This window comes from Leptodactylus fuscus, chromosome 8 (genome assembly GCF_031893055.1).
Source record: "Leptodactylus fuscus isolate aLepFus1 chromosome 8, aLepFus1.hap2, whole genome shotgun sequence".
In the NCBI taxonomy this organism is placed as follows: Eukaryota; Metazoa; Chordata; class Amphibia; order Anura; family Leptodactylidae; genus Leptodactylus; species Leptodactylus fuscus.
Genome location: NC_134272.1, coordinates 19,912,475 through 19,921,959, shown reverse-complemented (window position 1 = coordinate 19,921,959; position 9,485 = coordinate 19,912,475). Strand labels below are relative to the sequence as shown.

General features: G+C 45.9%; 1 protein-coding gene across 1 annotated transcript in view; it reads right to left on the bottom strand.

The window, feature by feature from the left end:
* Nucleotides 1-1,324: 1,324 nt before the first annotated feature.
* The window catches only part of SEZ6L2 (seizure related 6 homolog like 2), a 43,640-nt gene continuing 35,479 nt past the window's right edge, over nucleotides 1,325-9,485 (bottom strand). The window contains exons 13-18 of the mRNA XM_075285838.1: nucleotides 9,243-9,434; nucleotides 7,747-7,938; nucleotides 7,583-7,621; nucleotides 7,256-7,373; nucleotides 6,754-6,856; nucleotides 1,325-2,468 (exon numbers count right to left, since the gene is read on the bottom strand). Coding sequence (XP_075141939.1) covers nucleotides 2,439-2,468; nucleotides 6,754-6,856; nucleotides 7,256-7,373; nucleotides 7,583-7,621; nucleotides 7,747-7,938; nucleotides 9,243-9,434 — 674 coding nt within the window. The 3' untranslated portion in view covers nucleotides 1,325-2,438. The remainder of the gene's footprint in view (nucleotides 2,469-6,753; nucleotides 6,857-7,255; nucleotides 7,374-7,582; nucleotides 7,622-7,746; nucleotides 7,939-9,242; nucleotides 9,435-9,485) is intronic.

The window sequence follows — 9,485 nt, the reverse complement described above, 5'->3', positions numbered from 1 at the left end:
TATAAACATAGTAGGAGGGAAATTGTCTGGTTTTAATTTTTTTTTTTTTCAATAACACAGTGCTACTGAAAAACTTTATAAAATAGTTTTTCCTCTCCGTTACGGTAATTTTTATTTTGTATGGTGTTGTCGGAGGTGGGGCTATAACCTTTAATAACGGCGTTTTTATTAGCGTATTATTTATTTTTAAATTTTATTCACATTTTTTTGTTTTAACTTTTTTTTTTTTTTTCAGATTGTGTCCCCATAAGGTCAAAAGAGACCTTAGGGGACATGTGATCACTTTTTTTTTTTTTTTTTTTTTTAGAGAGGCTGATTTCCCCTATAACAGGGGCTGCTACATTTAGCCTCAGTTGCAGGAGTAATCCAGCCTCCTGCACACTGTTCTTTACACTTACAGAGCTGATCTGGGTCCTGTAGGACCCAGCAGCTCTGGTAAAACACTGACACCAGCGGATCACGTAACCGCCGGGTCAGAGGGCGGCCTCATTATGGCGGCGTGCATAGCTGTGTATATAGCGTTCATTGAGCTCTGTATACACAGCGATCGAGAAGGCAGGGACAGGAATAAACCTTCCCTGCCATCTCTCTGTGAGCTCCAGCTGAAGTTACAGCCGGCTCCCAGTGTCAGCAACTGCACGATCTCCGTTCAGCTGCTGTGTTCTGACTGGACGTACCGGCACGTCCTGTCAGAACAAGGCAACCACTAACCAGACGTATATAGTCTATGGGCGGTCCGGAAGTGGTTAAAGGGGTATTCCCATTTCAAGGATCCTATCGATACTGGTAGCTTACGTCAATTGAAGACTTTTCTGAAATATATTGCTTTAGAAATGCTTCTTTGTTTGCCTGCTATGTGAACTTATTCCTCCAATTGTTTGCACAGCATTACCATAACCACAGACCTGTGAGGTGGGACAAGGGATGTCACTCTCTCACTGCTCTGTCAGCAGGACAATCAGTTCAGCTAATTGCAGTTGGCTGATAAAGCTGAGTTTGTGGAGGAGATAGCAATCTGACCCCAACTAATCAAATAGTGATTGGATAGGCCCTAAATATTATTGTCCTGGAAAATCCCTTTAAGATGTGCTTTGATTGGTTGCGACAAGGAACAGGACCGATTCTCCTGTTGGCCGATATGGATGAATAAGGACCACTGTGTATCAGGAACGAACTAGTGAGTGGTTACTAGTCTGGCACATAGTGCTGGCAGCCATTTTGTCAGTCTAAATGACATTGGTTCTTGTTGTGTCACAAAATTTCCACCTGCGGTGCTTTCAGGTTTTAAATAAAAACACAGATTTTTATTTTAGGGTTTTTTTTTACAAATCTCGCTCTTTATTGCCTGAAAATAAAGCCAGTTTGAGAAGCGGAGCTGGAAGTGACACAGACGGCCAGCACGGAGGGAGATTTCAACATTTCTCAATGCGACGTGGCGGCCATGTTTAAATCTCCCAGACAAAGTGAAATTAACTCATGAAGGAAAAGAGAGACAGACAGAAGTTGTGATGGGCACCGGAGTCGTCGCCCTGATCCCTTCTGGAGTGGCAAGAACAGCGACGATGCAGGTATTGAATGGGGCAGGTGAAGAAATCTGGACCCTGGGGAGCCCCTGGGCGCTGGAGTATTTAATGGCGACATGAGCAGCTCCCGCTAGAGCACAGACATTGCAGGATTACTTTGGCACAAATGACATATACAAGGGTGGGAGGTCACATCATGGGTTAATGGAAGATGGCGGGGGTGAAGGCACAGAGTTTTAAACAGACAATTCACCTGACACGAAGAAGCAGTTCTGGTGCTGAACGAGGGCGGCCATTTTCTTGGAGACAAGAAGGAAGTTTTGTTTTTTGTTTTTCAAATAAATCCCTGATTTTGTTTCCCGCATTTCTACATATTTTTTCATTTCATAAAAAGGGGGTCATTCAAAACAGACACACCTCCCTGGAGCCGTGCGACAAAACGTATAATAAAGAAATTAAGTCCTGATGAATGCGGCCAATAAAAAAAAAAATTACAACCACGATAATTTAGTGGATGGAGATTAAAAAGCGCAATGTGCCGGACGCCGGCAACACAATACGATAGCGATATTGTATCTAGAAATAAATAAGCTATAATACAGGATTTCGCTAGAGTCCGCCCGTTACTGTGCTATTACAAAGAGCCTGCAACGATCATGGCCTACCCCAAGATGGCAGCCCAGCTCTTTGACAGAGACACGGGCACAGTTTAAGACCCTCCCCCCAACCCCAAGTGTTTAGAACTCTGTGGGTGATGGTGACAGATCACATGATGGACGATCGCAGGGTGAGGGACTGTGCAGCTTGTGATTGCAATCTGGAAAGTAAGACCCTCGATCTGTGTATAATCTGATATATCCCTCCTTGTGTATACCCCCACCCGCCCGTAAGTTGTACCCACAATGAAACCCATCTTCAAATCGACACTTCATACTCCCGGGTGTCCTAAAAGAGAAAGAGACATCATTAAATATGGATGAAGTGCCCATTAACTTGCATAGGGCCCATCACTCAGCTTTCCCAGGCTCCTGAATGGTAACCCTGCCTATTTATGTGGTGGATAGCTGCCGTACTCCACAGCCCCTGCCGTCTGCCATATATGTAGCATCTGTCACCAGGGCTGCTTTAACCATAGAGCAAATGTGCACTTGCACCTGGCCCTATGGTAGCGGGGGCCCCTTCCAACAGCAGGACAGTGGGTACAGGCCATCCTGGTATGTCATGACTAGCGTACAATGGTGACACCTGGAGCCACCCACTCCCTGCTTCACCATTCAGCCCTTGTTTCTGGCCCCGGTGTTTTGGAGCAGTAGATGTAATATGGCGACATCGCTTACATCACAACCTTTCCCTTAAGACTCCGGGACCAGAGACAGAAGAGAATGGGGAAAGGAGAGGATTAGGGTTTTTTATGCTTTGTTTGATATATACTGTGGGGGGCGACTGAAGAGGGGCATGAAACTGTAGGGGTAACTTGGAGGGGGACATGAAACTATGGGGCAACTTGAAGGGAAACGAGAAATATGAAACTGTGGGGACAACTAAAGTGGGGCATTAAACTATAGAAGCAAGCAGGAGGGGTACACTATAATATGATGTGTGAGGGGTCACTGGGGTTGAACAAGTTAATTTCTGAGGGGGCAATGGGGGAACAAGTTAATATATGCAGCAGAGAAGAGTTAGAAAATTTAGAGACTGTGAGGAGTCGATGGAAGACTAGATCAATCGTGTTACCATCTAGATGTGTGGCGGAAGAAGAACATTGTGAGAGACCAAGAGAAGTGGTTAATGAGAGAAACTGTGAGGCAGCCGGGGAGTGAGGGGGGGCAATAGGGATATTAAAGTCACCCATGATGAGGGTAGGAATGTCACTGGATAAAAAGTGGGGAAGCCAAGAAGCAAAGTGGTCCAAAAATTGGTAGGGTGAGCCAGGTGGGCGGTAGATCACGGCTACACGTAAGGAGAGTGGGCGGAAAAGTCTGATAGCATGGACTTCAAATGAGGAGAATGTGAGTGAGGGGACCGGGGGAATGGACTGAAAAATGCACTGCGGTGACAGAAGTAATCCTACCCCACCACCCTGCCTATTATCAGGCCTAGAGGTGTGAGCGAATTGTAGGCCACCATGAGACAGAGCAGCAGGGGAGGCCGTATCTGACTGCTGGATCCAAGTCTCAGTAAGGGCGAGCAGGCCAAGGGATTTGCTAAGGAATAAGTCATTAATGTATTCTAGTTTGTTACACACTGAGCGGGTGTTCCAGAGAGAGCAGTTAAAACAGACAGGGGAGAGATGAGGGGAAGGAACACGGTAAATATTGATGAGGTTTGTAGGCCTTCTATGTGTGCAGGGAGAAGAGTTAGTGAAGGAAGGAGGGCCGGGGTTAGGAGAGATGTCCCCAGCAGCTAGGAGGAGTAACATGGACAGAGACAGAAGGTGGTTCAGGGATTTATGTGGGCGCTTATGTTTGGTGTCACTGCTAAAAGAAGTAAAGGGGTGATTACAGAGTGTGAAAAGTGTGTGAGAGCTGTACATGGGAGAAGGAAGAAGAGAGGGACTGATATGGATGGAGTGTACTGGTGGTAGAGGTGGAGGAGAGGACTGCAGGAAGACAATGGCTAAGATAGTAAGAGACAGTGCAGCTACAGGATACCATGTGGTAAAACTTGTTGTTTTAGGTTGAAATTTACCTGGTGTTCTGCCATGGTTAGCCTGTTCCGTGCCCTGTTTAAGTGCCATGTATAAGTGCACTTTGGTTAATCTGCACTTCGGTTAAGATGCAATTTGGTTAAGATTCATGCTGCAGATGAGATGCCCCCGCATATGAGATGCACCCCATAAGCTATATCTACTTATATAGGAAAGCACAGCTTCAGACTAGCACTAATTTAAGTCGTTAACTAATTAATCTGTCCCTGATATGTCCATTGCAGTCTCAGGCCTTACTATAACTCCTAGGAAGCATGCCCGCTGCCTCGGGGTCATATTTGACTCAGACCTTTCCTTCACCCCCCATATTAAATCAATCGCACGCTCATGTCACCTCCACCTCAAAAACATCTCCAGAATACGCCCTTTCCTTACCAGAGATTCACTAAAGACACTTATTGTCTCTCTGATTCATTCTCGCCTTGACTACTGTAACTCCTTACTAATCGGTCTTCCCCTCACTAAACTCTCCCCTCTACAATCTATTCTGAATGCAGCGGCCAGGCTCATCTATCAGGCGAGACGCTACAGCGATGCCTCTGGTCTGTGCCAGTCGCTACACTGGCTGCCTATTCATTACAGAATAAAATATAAAGTTATCCCCCTCCCCCACAAGGCTCTCCATAAAGCCGCACCTCCCTACATTTCTTCCCTCATCTCTGTCTACCGCCCAACCCGTGCTCTCCGCTCACTCAATGATCTAACACTTACATCCTCTATTATCAGAACCTCCCACGCTCGTATACAAGACTTCTCCCGAGCTGCACCACTTCTCTGGAATGCTCTACCCCGGACAATAAGATTAACTCCCAACTTCTACAGTTTCAAACGCAAACTAAAGACGCATCTTTTCAGACTAGCCTATCACAATTCCTAATGCACAAAATTGTCTGAACACTGTATAAGCAATGCCGCCCCTGCTACCTCTTGTGTCACCCCCTCTACCTCATAGATTGTAAGCTCTTTTGAGCAGGGCCCTCAGTCCCATTGTGTGAAATGACGTTCTTTGTTATGTATGTCTGTATCTGAACCCTATAAATTGTACAGTGCTGCGGAATATGTTGGCGCTATATAAATAAAATGTATTATTATTATTATTATTATATGATACCATTGCAGGGGCATTTGGCATTTGACTGTGTGATGGGCCACTGAGCGATATTCTATTGTATAGGGCCAATACTTTGTGAGGGCCACTGAGGGGGCATTATACTGTGTGAGGGCTACTGAGGGGGCATTATACTGTGAGAGGGCTACTGAGGGGGCATTATACTGTGTGAGGGCTACTTAGGGGGCATTATACTGTGAGAGGGCTACTGAGGGGGCATTATACTGTGTGAGGGCCACTGAGGGGGCATTATACTGTGAGAGGGCCACTGAGGGGGCATTATACTGTGTGAGGGCTACTGAGGGGGCATTATACTGTGTGAGGGCTACTGAGGGGGCATTATACTGTGTGAGGGTTACTGAGAGGGCATTATACTGTGTGAGGGCTACTGAGGGGGCAATATACTGTGTGAGGGCTACTGAGGGGGCATTATACTGTGTGAGGGTTACTGAGGGGGCATTATACTGTGTGAGGGCTACTGAGGCGGCATTATATTGTGAGAGGGCCACTGAGGGGGCATTATACTGTGTGAGGGCTACTGAGGGGGCATTATACTGTGTGAGGGCTACTGAGGGGGCATTATACTGTGTGAGGGCTACTGAGGGGGCATTATACTGTGTGAGGGCTACTGAGAGGGCATTATACTGTGTGAGGGCTACTGAGGGGGCATTATACTGTGAGAGGGCTACTGAGGGAGCATTATACTGTGTGAGGGCTACTGAGGGGGCATTATACTGTGAGAGGGCTACTGAGGGAGCATTATACTGTGAGAGGGCTACAGATGGGGCATTATATTTTATGAGGGCTACTGAGGGGGGCATTATATTTTGTGAGGGCTACTGAGAGGGGCATTATACTGTGTGAGGGCTACTGATGGGGCATTATACTGTGTAAGTTCTACTGAGGGGGCATTATACTGTGAGAGGGCCACTGAGGGGGCATTATACTGTGAGAGGGCTACTGAGGGGCATTATATTGTGTGAGGGCTACTGAGGGGGCATTATACTGTGAGAGGGCTACTGAGGGGGCATTATACTGTGAGAGGGCCACTGAGGGGGCATTATACTATGTGAGGGCTACTGAGGGGGCATTATATTGTGTGAGGGCTACTGAGGGGGCATTATATTGTGAGAGGGCTACTGAGGGGGCATTATACTGTGAGAGGGCCACTGAGGGGGCATTATACTATGTGAGGGCTACTGAGGGGGCATTATAATTTATGCAAGTCAGATATGTCTAATATCTAACTTGTAATGACGGGTGATAATAAAACCTGATGTTTGGCCAGTTCAACATAAGTAAGAACATCTGCCATGCAGTCTGAGTCTGGGAGAGCTGGGTGACTACTTTCCTGATAGCCCTATTTGCCAGAATAGATATAAAATATGTCTGAAGTGAACATTTCACACACTCACCCCAGCCTCATATAAGGGGTTGTTAAAATCGGACTCCACAGTGATGGGGCTGTAAGAATGAGAGGCTGGGAAGGAAAATCCAAACAGAGACTTCCCCTGAAACCTGCGGGAGAGAGAATGGGAGAGTCACTGTTAAAAGCCGGAGGCCATATTGATTTGCAAAAAAAAAAAAACATTTAAAGGGCCACTCCATTCCATGAGATTATGAATAGTCCCGCACTATTAGGAATAGCCACGCCCCAATACTAAATTTGCATAAACATAGAAATTAATGAATGTAATTAAATATTGTTTTATGTAGTATTCAGGATGTGTATTTGGTAATACGGTAATTTGGGTGGCGTTTTCTTCTATTACATGTACACTGGTACAAATTTGGAAATCACCAAGATTGTGTCACCAGTGAAAGGGGCGGAGTTGTGACAACCCATGTGATAGAAGGGATGGATATCACAGGCTCATGGACTTCCTCTACAGATAACGAATAAGACCCGCCACTCACTTTGTATAATAGATGTAGATTCCACCGATCAGCAAGATGACCAAGATGATTGGCAGGAAAATCGCCAGCGCAATGTTGCCGCCCTCCATCTGGTGGGAGGGGTCTGTCGTTTGGGCAACTGGAAGACAATGAAAATGAGTTACCTACCTAACAAGGGGGCACGTTCTTACTTTGAATGTTAGGCCCACCAACCTCATAGACATGAAGATGATGATGGATAATGATCAGGTGGAATACAATATAGGGTTAATGGCAGTGGTGACATATTTGGGGGGTGACATGTTTGTGTGGATGAGGACATCATAATGGACAGCCGCTAATTCAGACCTTCCAACTTCCTGTCGTCCAGGAGCTCCTCGTATGCAACTAATAGCAAGAGAATAAAATACAGTGTCAGTGCACACTGCATCTCACACAATGTATACAACCGAGCCCCCACTGTGCAGGCTGTGACCCTATAGGGGGCAGTAAGTCAGGATTATAACACTCACTTTTGCAGAGAGGAGGTTGGTTCGTCCACTGGGATGGATGGCCAGGAACGCAGATAATGGTCACTTCACCAATCAGCTCGAAGCCCTCGTAGCAGAAGAATCGCAACGCCTCCCCGGCCTGGTAGTGGTGTTTATAGAGGGTCTGGTAGCCATTCTCAGGGACCCCAGGGTTTAGACATGGCTCGTACTTCACTAAAAAAACATTTCATAGAGTAAAACAACTATCAGCTGCTGCAAACAATATGGCCGAACAATGAGTGTATCTCCCACTAAGCTCTGCTATAGGTTACTATACCACAAGTAACCACTAGAGGACGCCTGTAACGCACAATGGGCACAGATAGGTGCAGAGATGACTAAGGTACCTGGGAGGAGGACGACCCTGCCCAAGGTCATGATGATGCCACTAACCCAGCTGCTGCATGTGAGGAGGGCATCATGGGAATTGTCAGCTATAAATATAACCTGCAAATCTGTACATTGTGTGATACCTGCAGAGGTCACCTGAAAATACAGACAAAAGTGTCTACAAAACAGCAGCTGCACAATATACTGCAGAGCGCCATCTCCTGGAACTTGTCTCATGAGCATGACCCTAACCACCTTCACATAGACAGTGAATCTGCACAAAAAGCTGACTGACGTACTGCGTACATACATTACATTACTTATCCTGTACTGATCCTGAGTTATATTCCAGAGCTGCGCTCACTATTCTGCTGGTGCAGTCACTGTGTACAAACATTACATTACTTATCCTGTACTGATCCTGAGTTATATTCCAGAGCTGCGCTCACTATTCTGCTGGTGCAGTCACTGTGTATATACATTACATTACTTACCCTGTACTGATCCTGAGTTACATCCTGCATTATACTCCAGAGCTGCGCTCACTATTCTGCTGGTACAGTCACTGTGTACATACATTACATTACTTATCCTGTACTGATCCTGAGTTACATCCTGTATTATACTCCAGAGCTGCGCTCACTATTCTGCTGGTACAGTCACTGTGTACATACATTACATTACTTACCCTGTACTGATCCTGAGTTACACCCTGTATTATACTCCAGAGCTGCGCTCACTATTCTGCTGGTGCAGTCACTGTGTACATACATTACATTACTTACCCTGTACTGATCCTGAGTTACATCCTGTATTATACTCCAGAGCTGCGCTCAGTATTCTGCTGGTACAGTCACTGTGTACATACATTACATTACTTACCCTGTACTGATCCTGAGTTACATCCTGTATTATACTCCAGAGCTGCGCTCACTATTCTGCTGGTGCAGTCACTGTGTGCATACATTCATTTAGTACCTTTGTTACTTTACTATAGACTCTAGTTATAAAGTTGGACAATTTCCCTAAGTTAAAAAATATAAAGAATTGACAAACTCACTTTCAGGACACCATCCACATCCACATGGAAAATATTTATACAAGGGAAAGCTGGGTGTTTACAGGAATTGCTGGACATTGTAACTTACAGACACACTTGGGGATTCTGTCGCTCCACTTGGGGGTCCCGGTGTCTCGGTTGTAACAGGTCAGGATTTCGCTTCCTTCCAGTGTATAACCCTCATTGCAGGAATAGTGGACGTGAGAGCCAATGGGAAAGCGTGGATCAAATGCCCTGCGGACGCCGTTTGCGATCTCCCCGGGGTCAGCGCAGTTCAAGACTACAGAAAGGGAGAGACATTGTTATCACACATGTATAATGCCGTATAGTG